This window comes from Trichosurus vulpecula, chromosome 6 (genome assembly GCF_011100635.1).
Source record: "Trichosurus vulpecula isolate mTriVul1 chromosome 6, mTriVul1.pri, whole genome shotgun sequence".
In the NCBI taxonomy this organism is placed as follows: Eukaryota; Metazoa; Chordata; class Mammalia; order Diprotodontia; family Phalangeridae; genus Trichosurus; species Trichosurus vulpecula.
This window is the reverse complement of record NC_050578.1, coordinates 158,614,239-158,638,556: the sequence shown is the minus strand read 5'-3', so window position 1 is coordinate 158,638,556 and position 24,318 is coordinate 158,614,239. Positions and strand designations below refer to the sequence as shown.

The 24,318-nt window shown below is 37.6% G+C and overlaps 2 protein-coding genes across 2 annotated transcripts in view; one reads left to right on the top strand and one right to left on the bottom strand.

Moving 5' to 3' along the window:
* CWH43 (cell wall biogenesis 43 C-terminal homolog) overlaps positions 1 to 24,318 on the top strand; it is a 93,338-nt gene that overhangs the window by 45,405 nt on the left and 23,615 nt on the right. The window contains 7 exon segments of the mRNA XM_036765048.1: positions 7,388 to 7,612; positions 10,758 to 10,775; positions 11,332 to 11,432; positions 11,434 to 11,458; positions 15,363 to 15,441; positions 17,866 to 17,966; positions 20,893 to 21,027. Coding sequence (XP_036620943.1) covers positions 7,388 to 7,612; positions 10,758 to 10,775; positions 11,332 to 11,432; positions 11,434 to 11,458; positions 15,363 to 15,441; positions 17,866 to 17,966; positions 20,893 to 21,027 — 684 coding nt within the window.
* Positions 3,401 to 3,776, bottom strand: LOC118852783 (60S ribosomal protein L37a-like). The gene has a single exon (XM_036762483.1). It carries the CDS (start codon positions 3,740 to 3,742, stop codon positions 3,464 to 3,466), a length of 279 nt encoding a protein of 92 aa, XP_036618378.1. The 5' UTR covers positions 3,743 to 3,776; the 3' UTR covers positions 3,401 to 3,463.

The following is a 24,318-nucleotide window of genomic DNA, read 5'->3' as shown; positions in this document are numbered from 1 at the left end:
CTCAAATGTGAAACTTAAAAGGAAAGGAAATCCTAACTTTAAATACTACCTTTCATAATTTTGTAGACTACCTCTCTTGCTTTCAAATATATACAGACTTTTCCCCCCTTTCCACCAAGAGCTCTTCATTTTGTTGTTTTATGGATCTCTTTGGCAGTCTGGTGAAATCTATGGACCCCTTCTCAGATAATGTTCTTAAGCGATTGAAGGAAATCCCAAAATTCAGTTAAAAGTTAGTGAAAATAAAGATGTAATTTTTCCCCTTACAACTTCATGGAACCCCTGAAATCTATCTGTGTACTGAAAGGGTCTATTGACCCTAGGTTAAGAACTCCCATTCTATGCAAGGATCTAAAACAATTCCACATCCAGAGAAAGAACTATGGAGTCTGAATGCAGATAGAAGCATATTATTTGTTCTTCCTCTCTTTTGTTTTGTTTCTTCTTTCTTGTGGTTTCTCTCACTGCTTCTAATTCTTCTTTACAACATGACTAATATGAAAATATGTTTAATGTGAATGTATATGTAGAGCCTATATCAAATTACACACAGTCTTGGGGTGGGGGGAGGGGAAAATGGGCAGGATAATTTGGAATTCAAAAACTTATGGAAGTGAATGACGAAAACTAAAAAATAAATTTATTTTAAAAATTTTTAAAAGAAACTTAACAAAACAAATGGGGAAAGGGATATCAGTAAATAATTTTATAGAATTTCTGTTATTCTGCTGAATACAGTCTGAATGCTTTTCAAAACCTTTCCCCAAAGACAAAAAGAAAGGTGTTCTCCCTGGGTGCTGCTAAACCAGATTAAAATGTAACTGGGAAATATTTAACAGAATTAAAAAAATACAATAAATCATAAAAGGAACTCCCATTCTAGATTAACTTGATTAATTATTAAAAGAAGGGCAAAATGTCAGTTGAGTCCAATCAGGATGATAAATCTAGAGCTAGAAGAGACCCTAAAGGTTGATTAATCCAATCTCTCCTTTACACATGAAGAAACGATGGCCCTTAAAGGTACAGTGACTTGCCCAGGGTCACACAGGTATTACGTTGTAAAGTTGAGATATAAACCCAGGTCTTTTGTCTCCCTCTCTCTTTCCACTACTATTCTGCCTTCCTAATTGACTTTTCCACTTGAGTGCTCTCAAACTTTTAGTGAGTCAATGTCCTTCAGTAAATGGATAGAGGTAAAACCCTTTTTCTGACACAGATAAAATCTTGATACATCTTAGTAGTGTGTGAGTTACTAAGACTAAAAAATGCATTACCTGGTGGCCAGCTTTCTGGTGGCATAGCAGAGGTATCAAACTTATGGCCCACAGAACATCCAGTGCATCCTGAACCGGATTAAAATGTACTTCAGAAATATTTAACAAAATAAATAAAAATATAATACAACATAGATAATGTTAATTTGTGGTTTTCTAAGTCAATATATTGCCCTCAAGGAGCTGTTTCTGTTTGAGTTTGATACCACTGGCATAGAGGACAGAACATGATTTGGGGTCAGGAAGAACTGATTTCAAATCCTACCTCAGTTACTAGATGTATGGCCTCTCTGGGTCTTAGTTTCCTCATCTGCAAAATAAAGGGGTTGGACTGCATATCCTCTATCTAGTTCTAGTTGACTGTGTAGGCAGGCAGATGACAAGCCCATGTACTAATTTACCCAGTTGTTTGGACAACAACAAGATTTCTCCTACCCGCATTGTACTCATATCTTTTACTGACCACTTGCTCTAATTAAAGAAGTTGGCTATAAAAGGAAAAAGGAGGGACATGCCAGATATGACAGATATGACCTCTATCATAGTTCCTTCCAGCTCTCAATTTAAGACTCTATGATTTTATTGTGATTGTCTCAGAACTGAGCAAAGCTTTTCTTGGATAAGCAATATGAAGTCTGCTTCTGTGGTTGTCTTTGAAACATTTCTAGCTTTGTGGGACCTGCCAGACCTCATCCCTCCTAGCCTAGCCTTCCCAAATTCAGAATTATCTCCATGCCCTGACAAAGCATTGGAGGAGGAGTGTAGAGGAGTGCCTATAACTGCAATGCCAAGTGGACTTTCAAGAGTGTATGAAAGGTCCAGACAGAAAGAAATGAGAGTTCTGAGGAAGAAAAAGGGATTTCTGGTGGGGAGAGGGGTGATGTGGCCTATGGAGATGGATGGACAATATTTCAAAATGTGGAGACATGAGGAAAGAGGTAACCAGATTATTTGTCATTGAGTCATTTCAGTCACATCTGGCTCTTCTTGACCTTTTTGGGGGTTTTCTTGGCAAAGATACTGGAATGGTTTGCCATTTCCCTCTCCAGCTCATTTTACAGATGAAGAAATTCAGGCAAATAGGATTAAGGGGTTTGCCCATGGCCACAGAGATGTTGTATCTGAGGCCAGATTTGAACTCAAGAAGATGAGTTTTCCTGACTCCAAGTCTGGCATGATATCCACTGCACCACCTAACTGCCCCCAAATATTATGTGACTTATTCTGAAATTGGAAATCTGTGAAATCCCAGTTTGATGCTTTTTTTTCCTCAGGTGATCCAGGTCAGTAACCTTGGGAGTTTATCAATCAATAAATCAATAACCATTTATCAAATACCTACTATGTCCCAGGCACTGTGCTAAGTGCTGGGAATTCAAAAAGAGGCAAAAAACAGTCCCTCCTCCAAGGAACTCGTAATCGAATACTGTTAATCCTCCATGGCAACAACCTGGGATAGCATTTTTTTTAAAAAAGAAATCAGTAAAAGAAAAGCTTCTTTAGATTGTCAACCTGAAAGTTTGGTTAAAGGAGGCAAACAAGCTAGGTGATATGTAAATTCATATTGTTTATTTCCTTGAAGCTAGTAGATACATACATGTATGGAGCCAGACAAAATCTGACTGCTTGAACAGAAGAATGAGAAGGTTTAAATACATTTTTACAACAGTCGCAATTCAGCATGTCTTGTTACTCAATTTTATGATCTCCATGTATGTTTAACCATGATACAAGAAAACGACTTTTCTAAATTGAATAGGTTGTAAATACAATAAGATAAGAGAGTTGACAAAGTGTCCATAATTACAACCCAGGATCTCTGTATTTAATTTACCATTAACATGCCATAACATAGTATATGCCCATAAAAGAAGAAGTCACATTGTTAAAGATAGTGTCTTGGTTAAGGATCTCATCCTTACTGGCTAATAGACAGGGGAAAGAATGCTCTTAAGTCAGCCCGATCTGGCCTTGTTGACATAGGAAGAGGTATTTTCTGAGTTTACTCAGAGAACAAAGAGGTTGTTAGGTTCAGACTATTCTTCTGGTTAATCAGTTCAATCTCACCTCTGGTTAATCAGTTCAGGCTCTGGCCCTTATTGAAGTTGCCAAATTGATATTTTTTTTTCCCTAAATTAACCCATTTATTGTTGGACTATGGACTACAGGTATTTGATAAGAAGATTTTACTGGTCTTTCAATTCCTTCAGTCTTCTGATGGCAGATTTGACTGTGACTGTAGAGGTGGTATTGTAGGTCCATGCACCAACAGCTACAGTTTTCATACAGGATCCACAATGCCAGATACCCACAGCCCGTCTCTTCATTTTGGTCTTGCCACAGAAGGAGCAGGTATACTTGGCATGTTGGCTAATTTCAATTTTCTTCACCATTTTTCTGAGGGATGCACCATAACGTGTTCCATATTTACCAACAATTCCAACCTTCTTGGTGCGTTTAGCCATGTTACCAGTCGCGTGGCTGGAGCTCAGAGAGGAAAGAAGATAGTGCCAAATTGATATTAAATGATCATCAAGATCTTGGGAACCCTGGGTTTTAAACACTAAGTTTGACTGCTTCCCTGAAATGTTAAGAATTAATTTTTGCATACCCTAGAAAAAGAAGTCAAGGGGACTAAGGTCTGTTAATATTCCAATTAAATAAATAAAGTGTTGTTGAAAATTTTTGCCTATGTGTCCAGACTTTAGGGACACCCTGTATGTATTTCTCATGTCTCATCTGCTAATCAATGTTTTATAATTGGGAGCAATATTGGCTGCAACAGCTTACCTTGGAAGATGTTTTGCAATAATTTTAATTTTCCTTTTTCTTCTAAAAATCAGAATTTGCAGCACTGTTTCAGTTCCTCTACTATTTGCTTTTAAAAAGTTCAGAAATTTTGTTTTTAAATGTACCATCTTTGTTCACGAATGACTTTGTAACTATGCCAAAAACTTGAAACTATTTTGAAAAAATTTGATAACACGTGTTGTACATCAGTATACACTAATTAAGCACAAACTGGAGACAGCTATCATCTTATTTACATATTTATTTATTGCTTTAATAACTATATTATTTTTTCCCCAATTACATATCAAGAAAATTTTTAGCATTCATTTTTACAAGATTTTGAGTTCTGCCTCCCTCCTCTCTACTCTTCTGAAAATGGTAAGCAGTTTGATATAGTTTATACGTGTGCTATCATGTAAAACATATTTCCATATTCATCACAGTTGTGGAAGAAGAGACGGATCAAAAGGAAAAAACCCACACAAAAAATAAAGTAAGCAAAAAAAGTATACTTCAATCTGCATTTAGAGTCCATCAGTTCTATATCTGAATATGGATAGCATTTTCCTTTGTGAGTCCTTTGTACTTGTCTTGGATCATTGTGTTGCTGAGAAGAGTTGAGTCATTCACAGTTGATCATCATACAATGTTGCTGATACTGTGCCTATTTACATATTTAGGATTTGGCACCTAAGCTTGATTCATGAATATTTGTTTCATCATCAGGTCATTGGTTACTAAAATGTTTGCGTTCTTACCTGTCCCACCTTTCTGATTTTATTCCATTATCTATAACCAGTATTGTTACAAAAATTATAATAAAATAACTAAGAATATAAAAGGACAGCAAATATTTTATATGTGTCTTGTTGGGACAGACCAACAATCAACAACATATGTGATTGGACACTTTGAATGATGGGTTGTAAACTAATTAATACCCAACTTTCCAGTCACATAATCAATTTCACCAGTCTCTGACAGGTCCTTCAGTGGTTGAATATGCACGTTACTTGAGAAACAACAAGGAGAGCATGGCATATGGATGGGTTTCCTTTTTTCTTCTTGTTACCTTAGGGTTCTGAAGGACACAGTTTGTGAAAAAGCCTCTATTGTCTAATGTAAAGGAGACCCTGCTCACCTGAAATAACTTAAAGGTATAGCTGAATGTATATAGGCAGTCTCCACTTTTTGTAACGTTGTTGTTATTGTTCAGTCCAGTCATGTCCAACTCGTTGTGACCATATTTGGGGTTTTCTTGGCAAAGGTACTGGAGTGGTTTTCCATTTCCTTCTCCAGCTCATTTTATAGATGAAGAAACTGAGGCAAACAGGGTTAAGTGACTTGCCCAGGGTCACACATCTAGTAAGTATCTGAGGCTAGATTTGATCTCAGGTCTTCCTGACTCCAGGCCTGGTACTCTATCCACTGTGTCACCTCGCTGCCTTTTTTTGTGATGATGGCTTCCTAAAAATAGCAATCAAAAACCAGCTACATAAAACATATTGCATTTTCCCATAAATTGAAGGTTGTTTTCCTGAACAAGGACCTGGCATTGAAAAAAATCATAAATACGACCATGTTGCAAAATATGTTACAAAAGCAAACATATGGCGTCTATAAATCTTTATAATATTTTAAAATAACAGAGTGATGCTCTTAGTCCCATTAAATAGCCAATTACAAATTGACCATACATGGTGACCAAATGTACATAAAGTCCATATACTTTGATGCTTATCAAGATTACATTTTATGGTACAGTCAAGCACATAATAAGTATTAAAGTATCATGTTATAAATGTGATTTTCTAACCTTATTGTTTGGGCTATAGCAAATATTAAATATTTAATTGCTAATACTTTCACTGGCCGCCTTAATACTAGAAAGGTGTTGTAAGGATGACTTGTGTAGTCCACGTTCCTTTAAAAAGCTGATAAGAGAAATTTGAAATGATACCTTTTTTTTTTCTTTTGGAAAATTTTCCTGGTGCAAGCAGAAACACGGAAAAATCATCAGACCTGATCTCAAGCTGGGATCAATCTTAAAAACAAAACTTACCATTTTTAGCAGCTAAATATTTGAAGGCTTCACTAGGGGCTTTAGTTGTAGGGATTTGGAGAAAAGTCTTTCTTGAATCTAGACCTCTCGCTTGTCCTTTCTCTTTTTTTGGTTGTCCTTTTTTTTAAAAAAAAATTTGCTTGTCTTCTTTCTTCTCTTCAAACAAAATCAAGTGGAAAGAAGTCACAATGGAGGGTGTAGAAGTGGGGAAGGAAGGACAGTTACCATTTGTCACTTTTGATTATGGGGGAAAAGGATTTTTTGGTTGATAGCACTGACATGAGCCTCAGGATTTTTGTAACATTAGTTAGCAAAGTCACTTTTATCTCTTTGTATCATATATTTAAAGTTGTAAGGAATAGTTGTCCCTTCTTTCAGTCACTGGGAGGGGTCAAAAGTAGAGTCTGTTTGAGTGAATGAGTAAAGGTAATGAAAAGCGAAATATAACATGTGTTAATTTAGGTAGTACAGTTAATGAAATTACCCAGCAATCATACTATCTTTTCACGCAGAAAGAGCATCTTTATTTGGTACTTTTCTGCTGAATAGAAAGTATCACAGCAACAGTTCTGAATTAGAGTGAATGCTGTGGACCTGTGAGTTCTGGATGGCACAGCTATAACTATAAAATTTGGTGCTGTGTCAAGAAACTCGCCAAATCATTTTTTTAAAGACAAATTCATTTGGGGAGACTCCAGGACAGTGAGTGCCCCATAAATTGTCTCTGATAGAAGTGACCCATGATGACTGGTACATTAAGAGTTTCCTGCTGGGAAGATCAAGGAGTAGGGGGGAGCTTTGGCAAGAAACTCACCCGGAGTTCAGATGGCAGAGGGGTGATGAGAAGAGGTGGGAAGAGGTCTCGTAGACTGTAATCCTCAGGGGTGGGTTTTGAACCCAGGCCTCTGACTCCAAAGTCAGTGCTCTTCCCATTGTAGCTTGCTGTCTCCTGTTTCAGAGGTATAGTGGGAAAAACAGCTGTCCTGGGAGTCCAGATCCTGTATTCTCATCCTAACTTGGCCATTAATCGCAACTCTCTGGGCTTCTCTTTTCTTAACTGTAAAAACAAAGTAAGACTAGTTGATTTTTCAGGTCCCTGTCACCACTAAAGATTCTATAATCTTCATCACGACAAAGACCTCGTAGTGTTCTGAGTTTGTTTGGTTGTTTATAGAAATTGGAAGAAGGATTAATACTGATTAACTACCTGATTTTAGTTGTTATGTTTTGTCTTCTATCTCCGGGTTCGCAATAGCAACAGCTGGCCTTTTCTCCTTGCGCATGTGGGCTGCAGAGATAGCTGGGAGTGTTTTGGCAGTCTGTACAATTGCCATGTGGCCTCAACTTCTTGGCCGCCTCATTAGCTCAGAGATGAATCCTGGGAGGGCCATAACCACGACATTCTTCATTCTTGATTTTTTTTTCTGTGCCTGGTATATAGCTTTTAAGTATGTACCAGGAGGTATCCAGGCTAGAGAAAGTCTGATGCACTTTTGGGTAAGTGGTACATGTGAAATTCTGCAGTCAAGTGGCATCTCACTGATGTCTCAGGCCATGACCAAAATATAGCCCTTCAATAAATGGATTTGAAATGGCTGACATCTTGCTTTTCTTAAGTCAGTGGCAAACATTTATTAATTGCCTACTATGTGCCAGGCACTGTGCTAAGTGCTTGGGGATACAAAGATGGTCTTTTTCTTTTAAATAAATGGGAAATTTGCATGATAAGGAACAAAGTGTAATTTAAGAAAAATCTTATTAAATAGCTAAATTACTGTATTAACTATATCCTCTGTTCATTGTGTCTCAAAAGTTACTATTATGACTAGCAACCTCTAAGTATTTTGTTGAGTTGTGTCTGATTCCTTGTGACCCTATGGATTTATCTATAGGGTTTTCTTGACAAAGTGATTTGCCATTTCCCTCTCCAGTGTGTCCTCGTTTTACAGATGAGGAAACTGAGGCAAATAGGGGTTAAGTGACTTGCCCAGGATCACACAGCTAATAAGTTTCTGAGGCCGAATTTGAACTCAGGTGTTCCTGATTCCAGACCCAGCACTCTATCCACTGAGCCACCAACTTAGTATCGAGTACATATAATCAATATGTACTTTTTCAGTGAATTTACTTTGATAGTCAATCCATAGCAAATGATGAAAGAACAGCCATAATTTTTTTTTAAAAAACCCTTTTCTATTTATTGTCCTACGCTAGGGGAAAAAATAAACCCAAGATAAAAATCCATCAATGGCAACATTGCTTTGATGGAAGAATCAGAAAACAAAGCAAGAAAAAATATTCTTGATATCGTGCAGGGATGGTTGTACTACTAAGGTTAGAGTTATCTCTTATCTCCCACACTGTGATTTTGTGTGACCCACAGAATTTATCCTTGAGTTTTCATTTAGTATATTCCTCTGAAAACAGGAGAAAGGATCTGTGTCTTTGTCAGTGCGGAGAATTCCTTGTATAAAACTCCATCCACCAGCAGATGGCAATATGTCTATGACTTAGCAAATAAATCTCAGGAAATATGAGGTTATACACAGATGGAGGTATATATGTGTGTATATATAAGTGTGGTGCGATAAATAGTGTTGAGCTTGGTACTAGGAATGACTCTAATTTCAAATTCTGCCTCAGATACTGACTAATTGTATGATCATAGTCAAGTTACTTAGTAAATTTTAATAACATATAAAAGATGCATATTTTATACTTTTTCCTTAAATATACAACCAAATACTAAATATATGCATTTTAAAATCCTCAAGTCATCAAATAATCATTTTTTTCTGTTTCAGTGATTATGAACTTATGGATATTTAAAAAAAATTTAAACTATCTTAGGACCAAAGATTTAGAGGTGAAAGGGACCTCAAAGATCATCCTGCTCTGCTCCACCCCCTTATTTTAAAGATGAGTGAAACTGAGGTCCAGAGACAAAGGAACATCAGCTACTAAGTGTCACAGCTTGCAACTGAACCCAGGTCCTCAGGCTGTTAAGCTCTGAACACTTTCCCCCACACCTTGCCGCCTTCAAGAGCTTAGCTGAAATTTCAGGTCATTTTCTTGTTTAATTGAATTTTCATTAATGGTATAACAATTGGCCTTTACCAGGAATCTACAAATTGAATTCTGTCATTCATTTCACATATAAATAAAGTGTCAAAGACTCAATAAACTGAAAAACATAGAAGAAAAAACCACACTTGCCCCAGGCTGAATCATTCCCAATGCTGTCTTCTCGCTAATAGCCTCATACATTGGTATTCCTTTGCAAAAAGAAAAAAAAAAAGAAAAAAGAAAGAAAGAAAAGAAAGGAAAAAGAAAAAAGTTTTCTCGTGTTTTTTTTCTTTGCAATAATTTACAAACATATCCCACCACTTAGCCTACTCTTGCAATAAAAGAAAACAGTTAAGCAAAACGAATAAACATCGAGTCTAACAACATATCATATTCCATATGGATAGTCCCCCTCTTCTCCAAAAAGAGGAAGGATATGCGTTGTACGGGCAGGTAGGTGGCACAGTGGATAGAGGGTCTTAGAGTCAGGAAGACCTGAGTTCTAATTATGCCTCAGATATTTACCAACTGTGTGATCCTGGGCAAGTCACTTACCTCAGTTTCCTAATCTATACAGTGGGAATAATAATACTACCTACCTCTCAGGGTGGTTGTGAATCCAATGCGAAAATTGTAAATTGTAAAACTCCTAGCACAGTGCTTAGCATACAGTAAGCACTAGATAAATGTCAACTATCGTTATTATCCATTCTCTTGGACCAAGATTGCTTATTCTAATTCATCAGACAGAATAGATATAATTCATGCATTTATTCATTCATCAGATGTAATTCATGCATTCTTTTTTATTGCAGACAACATTGAGACACAACCGCTGAGAATTTGACATCAAATGCTGACTTTCTCCAGCTCTTCACATAACCTGAGATGTTGGGACATGCATTGCTTGCTCTGTTTTGGTTTCTTTCAGTTGTATGTGCCCTCTTTCACTCTTTCTTCTTGTCTAATACTCTGCTTTTTTCCCACTCCAGCTTGCTTAGGGGGTCTACCATGTGGAGAAAGATAATGAAAATAAGATCTCATGAATATTTTATTCTATTCATAATTATACTTCCTCAAAATGTGATGAATGGCAGGTTAGCTTTTTTGCAGGCACTCTCTCTCTCTCTCTCTCTCTCTCTCTCTCTCTCTCTCTCTCTCCCCCCTCCCCTCCCCTTTCCCTTTCTTTCTCTCTTTCCTTTCCTCCCTCTCTTCTCTTTTTTCTCTTTCCTTTTTTCTCTCTTCCTTTCTCCTCCTCTCTTTCTCCCTCTCTTTCCCTCCCCCTTCCTCTCTTTTCCCTCTTCTGACTATTTCCTTATCATCAGTATTTATCATTAGCATTATATTGAGTTAGTCCCTGAGCTCAGGACCAATTCAAGCACAGAGCTTGGCCTGGGATTTTTATATCTTGTTAGAAATTATAATTTATTTTGAACCTATCTTGGTCCTGGAAATCCCAAGCCTGAATTAGTACTGATATTGTAATACTAGCTAAATGGTACCACTGTGATCTAAAGCATCCTTTATCCTCTTTTCCAAACTAGTGTCGTATATTCTAGGAAATCAAGTGCTCTTTTGTATAGAAATTATGGTTTTTCTACAAGTGTCTCTGAAACATTCTCTGGCATATATCAGGGATTTAAGGAGGCACATTAATACTTCCAGCTTTTAGGCACTTAGAAACCCCATTGCAATCTGCTTATGGGTCTTAAATCTTTATCTGGTTGATTCCCAACCCAACAGCTGCTGTCCCACTGCCCTGCCCCATGGATAACTTTGCTCTTCCTTTCTGCAGCAACACCCTTCAATCAGCATCTTGCACCAGCTCAGCCACACTCCCAGCAAAAGCATAAACTTCTGGAGAAACATCAGTCCTTCCTCATTAGCAAACAGTTGGGGTACTTTGGAAATAGTCTATTATTTCTATAGTGCTGGTTGAATGATTCTCTCGTGGCTCCCTGAATGCCAAATCTACAAGTAAGGGACTAGCCTAGGTACTGAGAGAGATGTGGTTCAATTGCTTTGTATTTTCAAAGTTTGATGATTAAAATGAAATTTCACCCATAATCTTGACTATTTGTATTAGACATAAAGAGGAATGTGGGTCAAGATGCATTAAATATTTCCTTTCAGGGGCATTAGTGTTAATTATTGGACTAGATCTTATTGCAGGGCCTCTAAAAAGCCTTTAATCAATTCTTCAAACAAAAACTAATTCTAAAACACTATTTAGAAAAAAGTGAAAATTACCTGAAATTATGTATATTATTTTGCTTTGTTCCTAATGCAGTTAAGTGGATTTTATAAAGGAATATTCCAGACTGTTATTTCAGACATCCTAAAGGTGATGGTGGTTGATTGACCAATTAGCTTACTTCCAGTTTCACCCTTTTTCTCTAGATATTGAATTGGGCCATGATCTAGAATGAAGATAAACAAGGACTCCAAACATTAAACTTACCACTTCTTTATTATTCAGAATAAATTTAAACCTGCTGACTCAAACCAAAATCAAATTAACATGTATTGAGCACCTTCTATGTATTAGGTACTATAGGTATGTAAAGATATATAAGACTTGGTCTTTGCCATCCATATAGCCAAAGGCAAAAGACAGAAAAGCGAAAAGTCTAATAACAACAAAAGATTTAAGTAACTTCAATAGAAGAGAGGTCAGGAAGCACATGCACATGGCTCCCACTTAAAAACATTTCAGTGTTCAATTCAACATTTATTAAGTATCCACTATTTGTAAGGCCCTGTACTATATCCTGGAGATGCAAAGATAAAAAGGAAACTATCCCTTCCCTTTAGGGGTTTGCACTCCCCTGTAAGGGGTATATGAAATAGGGCTGGAAATATGTTAAGGGGAGTATAAAATAAGGCTGGAGTTGAAAGCCAGATTAGGGAACAATCATCAGCAGGAGGGAACCCTGAGGGTGGTTGATCAAAGGAAATGGTCAGATTTGTGCTTCAGGAAGATCATTTTGGCAGCTTCAAAGGAATGCTGTTAGGAAGATAGTTGAGCAGTCCAGGTGAGAGGTAATGAGAGTCCAATCTAGGCTGGCAGCTATTTGAGTAGAGAGAGAAGGGGGCTGATGCAAGGGATGGAGAGGCTGAATCAACAAGATGCAGCAAATTATTGCATGTGGTGAACGAGAGAGAGGCAAGAAGAGTCAAGGACAACTGAGAAGTTACAAATCTGGGTGATTTGGAGGGTTAGTGTTACGCTTATCAGAAATAAAGAACTTTGGAAGAGTATTGAGTTTAGTGAGGAAGAGGGAGATAATGAATTCTGTTTTAGTCAAACTTGAGATGCTTAGGAGACATTCAGGAGGAGTCATCCTGGGAGCGGTTGGTCTTACATGACTTGAGTCCAAGAGAGAAATGAAGGCTGGATGTCTAGATTTGGGGGTCATCTGGTTAGAGCTGATTCCTGAGTGGGTAGAAGCTGATGAGTTCTTCAAGAGAGAAGAGTATCCAGGATAGAACCCCAGTGAACACCCACAGAAAAAGGGGTAAGAGTTGGACAATGGTCCAGCAAGAGATCCTGTGTTCTAGCAATGTCTGAAAACCTCCATATGGAATTAATGAGAAAATAAGGAACCTACAAATAAATACTGATGCCTCTGTTTCTTTTCTGACCTCAGAAGACCATAGCCCTTTGTATTTAGGTCCTCCTGTATAGCCTACTCTTACCTCCTCCCCACCTCCAGCTATCTCACTCTATGTCTACAACCCCTTGGGGTTAGTGGTATTGGGGAAAAGGTCTCTAGAATGGAAGAGGATTCCCATCTCCTGCTTTACTGGCAAAATGAGCGAACACCTGTAGATGGCAGGGTGAGGGGATGAAGTAGCTTGCCGAGGTGCCCAAAGTAGGTGATACCACCTCCTGAAGGTGCTGGAATGATCAGGGGGGTGGGAGGGTAGTAGCCTCAGGTACAATTGAGGGGGCATTGAATAAAAATAAGGGAGTGGTGGAAGGACAAGGAAAGAAGAGAATTTTGAAAAACCTTTAGCACGTGTTTTATCTGTTGTGTAACAAAGTTAATGTAGTGATATCATTATTTTCCAAATAAACACACAAAATGCAAATTATAACCAATCAGTGGTCAAGTCCACCAATAGGTCTTAACAAGCAAATATTGGCAGGTGAGCATCTCACATATTCTTGGGAAGTCTGGCATGCATCTGCAGGAATATGTGAGTGTAATGACTTGTTTACAATTACATACTACACAGTTGCATGATGTAATATCACATTGTTAAAATTTCAATGCAGAAAAAATCCCCACGAATTTACAATAAATTATTAAATTTAAAATGTGTCATTTGAAAAACATTATATTTTTTGAAATGATGCAGATTTCGAAAAAAAAAGGCTGTTAAAGAGTTAAAGAAAATAGATTTCCAAGGGGCACTGAGTAATTTTTTTTTTTTGAAAAGGAGATGGTAGCAAGGTGGCGCAGTGAGTAGAGCACCAGCCCTGGAGTCAGGAGGACCTGAGTTCAAATCCGGCCTCAGACCCTTGACACATGTACTAGCTGTATGACCTTGGGCAAGTCACTTAACCCCAATTGCCCTGCCAAAAAACCGAAAAAAAAAGAAAAGAAAAGAAAAGGAGATGGTAGGCCAAATAAGTTTGGGAACCTCTGCTCTAGGACTATCCTGATTTGGTTTGTATGCAAGAGCTTCCCCAACTAGCGAAACTGTGGTGCTAAGGCTCTCCAACTGGTAGGAAGAGTTGGGGATAAAGGAATTTATATATATTTATAGCCTTTATATAGAACTTTAGAGTCAGAGGACTTACAGGCAGGTATTCTATAACTCAAATCTAAGGCTGTACCAGTGATGGAAGCCAAGGTGGAAAGATACGGATAAGAGTAAACTAAACTGGATGTAGAAGAATTTGAAATGAGGGGCAATGCTGTGGTTTGTTGTAGAAATGCCAAAGTGAGATGAGGAAAAACCAGGCAGGAGCCTTGCAGCTAGAAACACCCGTCCAATCTAGCCATTGTTGGCACCAAACCCTCTGAAGCATTAAGCAATGTTTGGAACGTTGGTCAGAAAAACCTTCACCCAGATAGGGAGAGTCTAACTCAGCATTCGTTTTTACCACCTTGGGGGTGGGTATACTTCTTCAGGTTGGATGAGGGGAAGTCATTCTCCTGGCCCCATCACTTTAGGCTCTTCTTCGTGATAATTAGGGGTAAGAATGGCTGCCAAAGCCCCAGAGACATCCTAGTCACCCAGTTCTCAGAGTTTTAGTTGCTGGGATAGTAGGTGGGGAACAGTAACCAATATATGGATGGTATGATTTCAGGAAATACAAATGTATATGAGTTGGATGATTTCAGCTCTAAGAGCTCCTCAGATCGTCACAGAGGGGCAATTGGTTTCTGCAATCGCTTTGGCACAGGGTAGAACTTGCACATGGCTGATCAATCAATCAATGATTATTTATTAAGTGACTACTGTATGCAGCCAGTGTTGCTTTGTCTAGGCTCTGGGGATACAAAGATTATTCAATATGTGTATGTTGAATCAACAAAGGCTTGCATGGTGAGAGCTTGTACAAAAATAAGTTGTGTATTCTGAATTTTGAATACCTTAAACTGAAAAAATCTTAAGTGAAACTTGTCCCCTGATAGAGGCTTTGGTAAGCTTGGGTTTGTATAATTTACCCAGCACTTGTTTTTTACCCTTTCTGCATCTGTATTTTTAAAAAAAGGAGTCTTGTTAGCAATGAAGGCAACCACATTTTCATTTTATTTTCTATTGCCAATGAAATGTTTTCACAGAGATGAGACATAAACAATTTCTCTAAAGTTAAACTGATGAAGGGGAAATCTTGTTGCAATTTCCCTCTGCATCTCTGTAATAATAATAATATTCTTGAGAGAACTTCTTTGCATGAAGATTCATTTCTTCTGGCTCTGGAGAGTTACAAGGCAAGCCATGTTTCCCAGGGGCTTGTATCTTATTACCGCTACATGATTTTTACAGGTTTGAAACATGTATGCACTTCCTCCTCATCAAAATTATTCTTGAAACTTTTATAAAATATCATTAACCAGAACACATTCAAGCCTAAAAACAATCCTTCTTGTGTTAGTCCCGTTGAGTCTTATAAGCTTTCTGTCACCCCACCCCTTTTTGTTTAGTTTTATGGACACTTGTTGGTATAGGATTGCTGGTGTTAGGACACTGATATAAAACTTATGAGAAGAAATTAGGCAAGGGGTAAGTAGTTGGGGTTTTTTTTTGGCTTTTTTAAAAGCATATTTTCACCCAAATCTGACAGGTATTCGGATCCAACTTTATTTTTATTTTATCTATAGTTGGACCTGAGTCCTAGCTATTGCCAAGCGTCAGGATTCCCTCTGGGTTTGCTCTTTGATTTGGAGAATGTGGGAGGATAATACAAACTCCATTCTAGTACTGGTGTTTGGCAGACAAGGCTAATGCTATCATATTGTGTTCTAAAATAAATTTGGTCCTATGTTTTGTCTTGAAAGACATTATTTGGCTTATTTAAACTCATCATAAATAACAAGCCGTCTTACAATAATAATAATAGCATTCTCCTGACCTTATTCCCCAAAACTGTCAAGACCACCTTGGGATTCATTGATCAAAGACACCCTGTGGCCAATTATTGGTTATTCAGAGGCCCATTATCTCAATAGATGATGAATTTTGGAGGTTTTTCTAGTCTTCTCCATCTTGCTGCCTGAAATTTGGCTATTTCATCATTTTGTCAATAGCTCCTCAAGGAAGGAGGGGAGAAGGGGAAATGCTAGTAAATATTATGTTATTTATTATAGCTTTAGTAGAAACATGGGATTGATATGTCAATAATTGCTAAAAATGAATGAAGGCAACATCCACAAATGTCAGCAATCTATTTCTTGTATCATATTCTGTAGCGAGAGAGTTGTGTGTTATTATTCCTTATTATTTTTCTCTCTTCTGCCCATTAGTAACTCTCATTGTGTTGCTCTAATTTTCAATTAGGAAGAAAGGATTTTGGGGTAGGTTGTATGTGTCTGTGTGTTTGTGTATGTCTTACTCTCTTTCTTCTTCATGAAGGGAAGTAGCCTGAAAACCTGGAGCAAAGTTATTTGAACTGTTTCTTTCTTTCTTTTGAGGGGGGAAGGCAGGGCAAATAGGGTTAAGTGACTTGCCAAAGTTCACACAGCTAGCAAGTGTGTCAAGTGTTTGAGGCCACATTTGAACTCAGGTCCTCCTGACTCTAGCTGCCCTTCTTTCCCTCTCTTTCTTATTTCTTTCTTTCTTTCTTTCTTTCTTTCTTTCTTTCTTTCTTTCTTTCTTTCTTTCCTTCCTTCCTTCCTTTGTTCATTTCTTTCTTTCCTTCTTTCCTTCCTTTCTTTCTTTCTTTCTTTCTTTCTTTCTTTCTTTCTTTCTTTCTTTCTTTCTTTCTTTCTCTTTCTTTCTTTTTTCTTTCTTTCTTTCTTTCTCTTTCTTTCTTTCTTTCTTTCTTTCTTTCTTTCTTTCTTTCTTTCTTTCTTTCCTTCCTTCCTTCCTTCCTCCCTTCCTTCCTCCCTTCCATCCTTCTTTCCTTCGTTCCTCCTTTCTCTCTCTCTCTCTCTCTCTCTCTCTCTCTCTCTCTCTCTCTCTCTTCCTTCCCTCCTTCCTTCCTTTTTTTCTTTTTAAACTATTTCTTGCTATATTAGAGAGACATTGTGCTGGCCCTGGAGTAGGAGACCTGAGTTTGAAGCCTGGTTTTAACACCTATTAGAGGCAAGACCTTGGGCAAGTCACTGTAACATCTCTGAGCTCCTCAGTTTCCTCATCTCTAAAATGGGCATAATAGAGCTTACTTATGCATCCCTTATAGCATTGTGGTAAGTATTAAGTGCCATATAAATGAGTTATTGCTATAGTAATCTTTTTAATGAAAAGTAATTGTTGAGAATAAAGAGCAGGCCACTTCTTTATCTATGAAAGTTTAAAAAAGGGACTAATCCACTGTTTCTAGGACATGTAATCAGAGTTATTTTTCCAGCAGTAGGGATACCTGTAAAGTTTAACTTCATTTGCAAAAATAATGCTATCTTCCCTTCCCTCTCCTTATTTCCTATGGAGTTTTGAGTTGCTTTTCTAGTAATGGTGATGAAATTGTTCTAAACCTCACACTCTCTTGTTCTCTTGCCCTGTTGAATTGTGGGTATATATTTGTGAAATGGAAGACTAAAGTAAAAATAGCCTTGGCTATGCTCCTGATCCATCAGAAGATGTAATCTTGGCCCCATTACCACAACAATATTATGATGTCATGGTCATATTTGTATTTGGCCAGGCTAGAATCTTCATCCTTTCGTCAATAAACTGAGTCTCATCTTACCCACCAATGAACCTTCAAAACAAATTTTATCCTTGTAGACTGACTCTGTCCCACCTCTCAGCTGAATGTCAGAAAAGCAGATAAATTTAAATATTCTTTCTTCCCTCATGAATAAACTATGTAGTGAATGTCTGGGTTTTTTTTTTTATTAAATATGGGCACATGTCATAGGGGACTAATAGTGCTTGGCATTGTAGGCCTTTTCCTGTAACCTTAGTACATGGGAAAATGTGGAGAAAAAAGAGAGAAGAATGTTACACTGAAATTGTCCATTTATATTAATCATAATTTGCCATTAGAACCAAAGAATTCTCAACCCTGGTCTGGCCTTTCTGGTTTGCATATGACAATGAAGATTGGCCTTATTTAGAACAATCAACTCATTGACTCAATCAAACAGGTATGTTTTATTAGAATCAATGTCTGTTAAGGAGTAACCACAGTTCTTTTGCTCTGACTAAGGTCAGTTCACTGAAGGAAAAGACTTGCCAGGCCATGATCTACTCTGTTCTCCTAACAGTAAGACTGTTGCCAGTGGCTGAAGGAGGAGTCAGCTCATTCTATCTTTGATAGGGATTCAGGCAAGAACAGAGAACAAAGCTTCTTCACATTGGGCCATTGGCAAGGATTCCTAGTCATGACATTTTAAATAGAGATACGTGTACAGGCAGGATCAGCGGCAGCACCTTTCTGTTTCTAGGCCCTCTGAATATTTTCTGCTGGACTCAAAGGCCTTAGGGAGCCTGATAGCAATGCTCATTTAGTAAAGCATAATGCTATTCAAAGTTCAAAGGGCTAATTTCCCTGTGACTCAGTGTCCCATAGTGTTCCTTTCTACCATGTGGCTCTCTTAAAATCTGTGGGAGGTTAACTTTCAGGTCAGTTTCAAGGAAGATGGAGCAAGAAAAATGATGGATAAATTTGTTGTTCCCAGTGACAGTTGTATATCCTGAGGCATCTCTGGTTACTTTTATGTTCATTGCAGAGCTGTCTCTGATTATTATGCCTGTGTAGTGCCCATCATAGGTCACCTTCTTTTCTCTGGCAAGGACCAGAACCTAGCATTCATCTTGCTGCCTTGGAAATATTTGTCCCACTAAGTAGTATTGTTTATGAGTAAGTAGACAATTCAAGAAGGGTCTTACTTAGGACAATTTCTATTTACATAGTAAATGTGGCACTAGATGCCATGAATACTTATAGGACTCTGGGACTACTCTGTAATTCCCAAATGTGGTGTGTTATTTGGATTATCAACTATCTGAAACCTCAGCCTGAGCCCCCACCAATACCATCTCTGTGCCCAATATACAAAAGAGATATGAATCCAAGAAACAAAAGGCATTTAACTGACAGAAAAGGAAGGTAAATAATAAGAAATTAAACTAGGTAGTAAATATTCTCTGTATCTATGCACACATCTATACCTTAAGGAGAGTGCTTTTCAATTTCTTCTTCAAATTGTGCCCTTGGAGAAAGGCACAGTTAGTTCGATTCATAGCACTGCTAAAGAAGCTTAGAGTCTGTTGCTATATGCCTCCTGATTTTTTTTCCTCCACTCACAAGGAGGCATGTTGGAGCAACGTGCTGCCTTAGAGTTGTTTTCCTCTCCATTTGGCTCTGTAATCATCACACCATAGCTAGGCTGTGTTCTCTGGTATCTTCTTATGTTCTCATGGCTTTCCAGTCCCTCAGTTGGACATGGCACTCATATAATTCAGGTTGGTTCTCTCTGTTCTCTCTCCATGGAGCTACTCTCCTCCAAGGTCATGTTGCCTTCTCTCTAATTACTGTCTCATGAAGCTTCTCTGCCAATCTCTCAAGTCTGTGTCACCTGTGCTTCCTTTTCATATAGATGCTTTCCTTTGTCCCACACATCTGCCACCTTCTTCATCTTCTGTGGCTTTATAATACAATCCTGTGCAGGCAGGAAAAAGGCAACGTGGGAGTCTCAGATTCTGAGAGCTTTCTGACTTCCTGACTCCATTGCAATGTGGGCCAACTAAAGCTGTCCTGTGGAGCACTCTTTAGAAACAGAAGCAATCTCCACCCATATTTCTGAAAGTGTATGGTTACATAGCTAGAATTTCTTAACAATGATTCCTTACTCGTCATGGAATCTGATAAGGTCCCATAACTTTTATAGCATCCTTGCTGTCTGAAATGGAAAAACAGAACTTAAACTCACAATATTACTTTGATCTCACTGAAATCAAGGACATTTTTACCTTGCCTTCAAAGTACTTTGCAATCAAATTCAGGCCATGTAGAAATGTAAAGAACACTTGGAAATTCAGGAGTTTATGTGGCTCAATTGAAAGAGCATGGAAATTAGGAAGCTGTGATTCTGCCACTGACTCCATTGGTATCTAACTGTCAATCCGTAAATGGTACATAGCAGTATTTGTCTTTATACAGATAATACAAGCAAAAACACTTTTAGAAGAAATGTGCTTCTGTATATAAATTAAAAGTATTATTATTTACTGCTTTATACTTTTCCCAACCAAAAAGCAGTATTTGGTTTGATAGTGAATTCACCATTAATTTGTATTATGAAATTACTTTTTGTGGCAGTACATGAAAGTGGTATTACATTTAAATCTTATACATCTTAGAGTTTCTGCTTAAGCAAAAATTCCTTTACATTGAGTTTGTTTAAATTTAAGATTATTTTATTAGTTAATCTCAAGTGCTTTTAGATAAATCTATTTTCAAAGTTTTAGTGCCATGGTAAAACCTCTCCTCTAGTTAGACCTGAAGACTGGACAATTTTGTGGCTTTTTGATTGTGGTCTGAGCATACCTGATTTCCTCATGGCTTTGATCCCTTCTATCAATCATAATTGACTTTTAATTTTTTTTTTAATTTTTAACATCCTATCCTTATCTTGCCTAAAGCAACCATTTAGGATCCTACCACGGCTGGCATCAGGACTCCTACTAGGACTGGGCTGTAGCCTGGCCCACCTCTGCTATTGTCCATTTCTCAGCTGTCTAGACATAGCCTTGCTCATCCTTTGGTCTCTCTCACCTGTGGCCCAGTGGATTCCCATGGTGTTCAGGGAAGGTATGTCCTTTGAATTTTGGGTAAAGAGAATTTTGATCTTTTTATTTTGAAACTTAAGATGTGTCTATGGTTTGACTATGATCTCTAAACAGGAAAGTCTCATTCAAAGCTTAGGTTTGTGTAACTCCATTTTATTAACTCATCAGGAAACTATTTTGTTCCTTGATTTTAAAGCAGAGTTTTAAAAGTTAGAAATTGCTGTGTTAATTTGGTTTCATGTTAATATAGTTAATCCCTCTCATTTTCTTTTCCATCAGGTTCAGATTTCATAACAATTTTGGAGAGTGATGACTCTAAATCCTTCATAGGGAACAATTACTTAACAATGTGGCTCGGGGAGAAGATGGGCTTTTATATAGATTTTGGTCCAAGCACAAGAGATCACACTTGGGGGGTGAGTGTCTCTTAGGAAAGGGAATGATTAAGGGGAAATGGTGGAGGCATTTCCTTTAGCATTAGGAAAAGGGGAGGCATGAAAGTGGGATAGAAAGTCTAGATCACTTCATTCCTCTTTCCCACCATGAGCTTGGTTCAGTCACACTTCTTGGGGAACTAGGAATTGTTAATGGCTAGATAACATCATGATTCTTCCTCCATAACATCCCTTCCCTTTTCTTCACTCATGCAGCAACTACCTTAGTTAAATCTCTTATCACCTCTTGTTGGGACTGTTTTAAGAATTTTCCAATTTGTCTACCTGCTTCTAGTCTCCCTTCTCTAAACCATCCTCCATACAACTGCCCAAATAATCTTATGGTAGCTTAGTCCTACCAATCATAAGCAGCTAGGTAGTACAGTGTTGGACTCTGAGTCAGGAAGCTGTTTAAATCTTACTTCAGATGTTAAATAGCTGTGTGACCCTGAGCAAGTCACTTAACTTTTCTCAGCTTCAGCCTTCCTATCTCTGAAAAGAAGATAATAATAGTGCCTCCCTCTCTGGGTTGTTGTGAGGAAGAAATGAGATAATAACATGTGCAAAGTAGGCTGCAAAGTCTTAACATGTTATATAAATATATATTATTATATATATATGTTATATATGTATACATATATACATATATATACATATATATACATATATAACATATATATATGTATATATATAATTATTTCCCTGTTCAAGAATTTTCAGTGGCTCCCAATTACTTCCAGGAAAAAGTCTAGTATTTAAAGTCCTCCATGATCTGAGACCCACTTACCTTTCCAGATTTATTTCATAGAATAACAGCTATGCACTTTCCAGTCCAGCCAAACTAGACTATTGGCTATGCTCCAAACCTAACATTCCATCTTTTGCCCCCTTGACTTTGCACAGGTTGTTTCCCAGCTCCCCCCTCCTCTCACATCCCTCTCCCACTTCCTGTCTGGAATGCACATTATTCTTATTGCCAATTCTCAAAATCCTTGGCTTCTTTCAAGACTCAACTCAATTCCCACCTCCTGCTTATGGGAAGCATGTCTTGATCTCCAAGGTCATTAGTGTTCTTTTCTTCCAGATTATTTTGTAGCTTTGTACGCATTGTGTCACCCCAAGTAGAAGTTCCTTAAGTGAAGGGATTTTTCATCTTTGTCTTTGCATCCCTAGTGCCTAGCATGGTGCCTGGCACGGAGCAGTTAGTTAATTAATGTTTGAATTGATGTTAACTTGAATGATGTACACAATATAATGTTGCTCTGACAGCTCTCACACTGATGTAATAAATGTACTTTTGGGAGTTTGGTGAATATTTGAGCATCCTCTCTCATGTTTGTTCTAGTATTTAGTCTAGACCTAAGAGTTCATTTGGACCACTTAGTTCTTATTCTCTCCTTACTTCATTAAAAAATATCCTAAAAGGAGAGAGTTTGACTTTGCTTCTAGCTATCGATCATTAAAGACTTTCATGTGAATGGAAATGTATGACACCTTAATTATAAAAATACTATTCTACCGAGGAATTTTTTAAAATGTGTTTGCCTAAATATCCTCTTCTTAGCTTTAGCCAAAGAACTTTCTAATCAAGCTATAATTGAAAGAGTTTGTTGCCTGCTTCCCTGAAGAAACTGCTTATGGCTATGGTTATTTCAAGTGGGATCCTAGGGATCCCTTTAATGAAACTGGAGGCATTTTTAATTATACTTCCGCATGTTCAGCAAATCCTGTGGGAACCAGACTATATGAATTTGGTTTGGGTTTTGCTTGGAAAAGTTAGAAGATGTAATAACCGAAGAATAGGCTACAAAGTTTCTGCTAGCATCCATCCTCCACAAAGTCTCCTTGTCAAATTAAAAGTTTAAGTTTTAGTAAAATAAGTTTTAGAACAAAAGCTGTATAATAAAGGTCTCCAGCTGTTCCTACAGGAATAGAATCAGAACCACCTTCAGAGTAGAAACACAGAGGGAGAGAGACTGATTATCCAAATGATGTATTATCCAGGTCACTTCAATTTATAACCCTATTTTTGACCATTTCACTTCTTGCTAGAACTTCCACTGAGGGCTAGAAGGGACAGGAAAACCTGAATTCAAATCCAGCCTCAAACACTTATTAGCTGTGTAAACCTGGGCGAGTCACTTAACCTTTGTCTGTCTCAGTTTCCTTAGCTGCAAGATGGAGATAACAGCACCTACTTCTCAGGATTGTTGTGAGGATCCAATGAGATAATATTTATAAAAATCACTTAGTATGTTACATGGCACCTTATGGGTACTATGTAAATGCTTATTACCTTCCCCTTCTCTACCTCCCAGGGTTGTTGCAATGATTTTTAAAAAAAGAAATAATATTTGAATATCACTTTGCAAACCTTAAAATCCTGTGTAAATGTTATTTATTGTTATTATTATTGTTACTAATATTATATTTCTAGTACCTTCAGCATAGTAGGCACTTAGTAGATGAATATTGAATTGACTCAAATTGAACATATCTAACTTGAATTGAGAAAAGTAATGACCGTGACTTAAGTCTTTGCATCCCTGGCAATTAGCACAGAATCCCTGGCACAGAGTAGGCAGTTAACAATGCCTGTTGATTGATTAACTGAGAGTTCTCAAAGATTGGTTTGGGTGGCAGGGCCAGGTATGCAAATAAGAATTTGTCTTATTAATCAATCATCAAGCATTTATTAAGTGCTTACTACATGCCTGGATTTATGCAAAATACTAGAGATAGTTTCCTCAACTATAAAATAGGGAAAATAATGGTTGTTGCAAGGGCAAATGCAGATAAATATCTGTAAAGTGCTTTGCACAGTGCCTGGTCCATAGAGTAAGTACTGTATGAATATTATTGTTGGAGCTATTATTATTATTTGCATTGTATTGTATTATTGTATTGTATATGATATGTATTGTATATTGTGTTATTATTATGTTTTAAAGAAAAAGGAAGAACAGTCTCTGACCTCAAAGAGTTTGTGTTCTAATTGGAAGAAACCACATGTACCCATATGGGTGTATACAAGATTCCTACAAAATAGTCATGAGGTAGGCACCGGCTGCTGGGGGGTGGGGAGAGGGAAAAGCCTCCTGTAGAAAGTATCTCCTGAGCTGAGTCTTGAAGGAAGCTGGAGATTCAAAGGCCCTCAAAATGAGTATCCATTTGCATTGTGGAAGTAATAAGTAGCTTAAGTGCATAGCTGTTTCTGAGAGAGGGTCTGGTTCCCGTGTGCAGAGAATGAGAAGGCAGTCAATTATTTTAG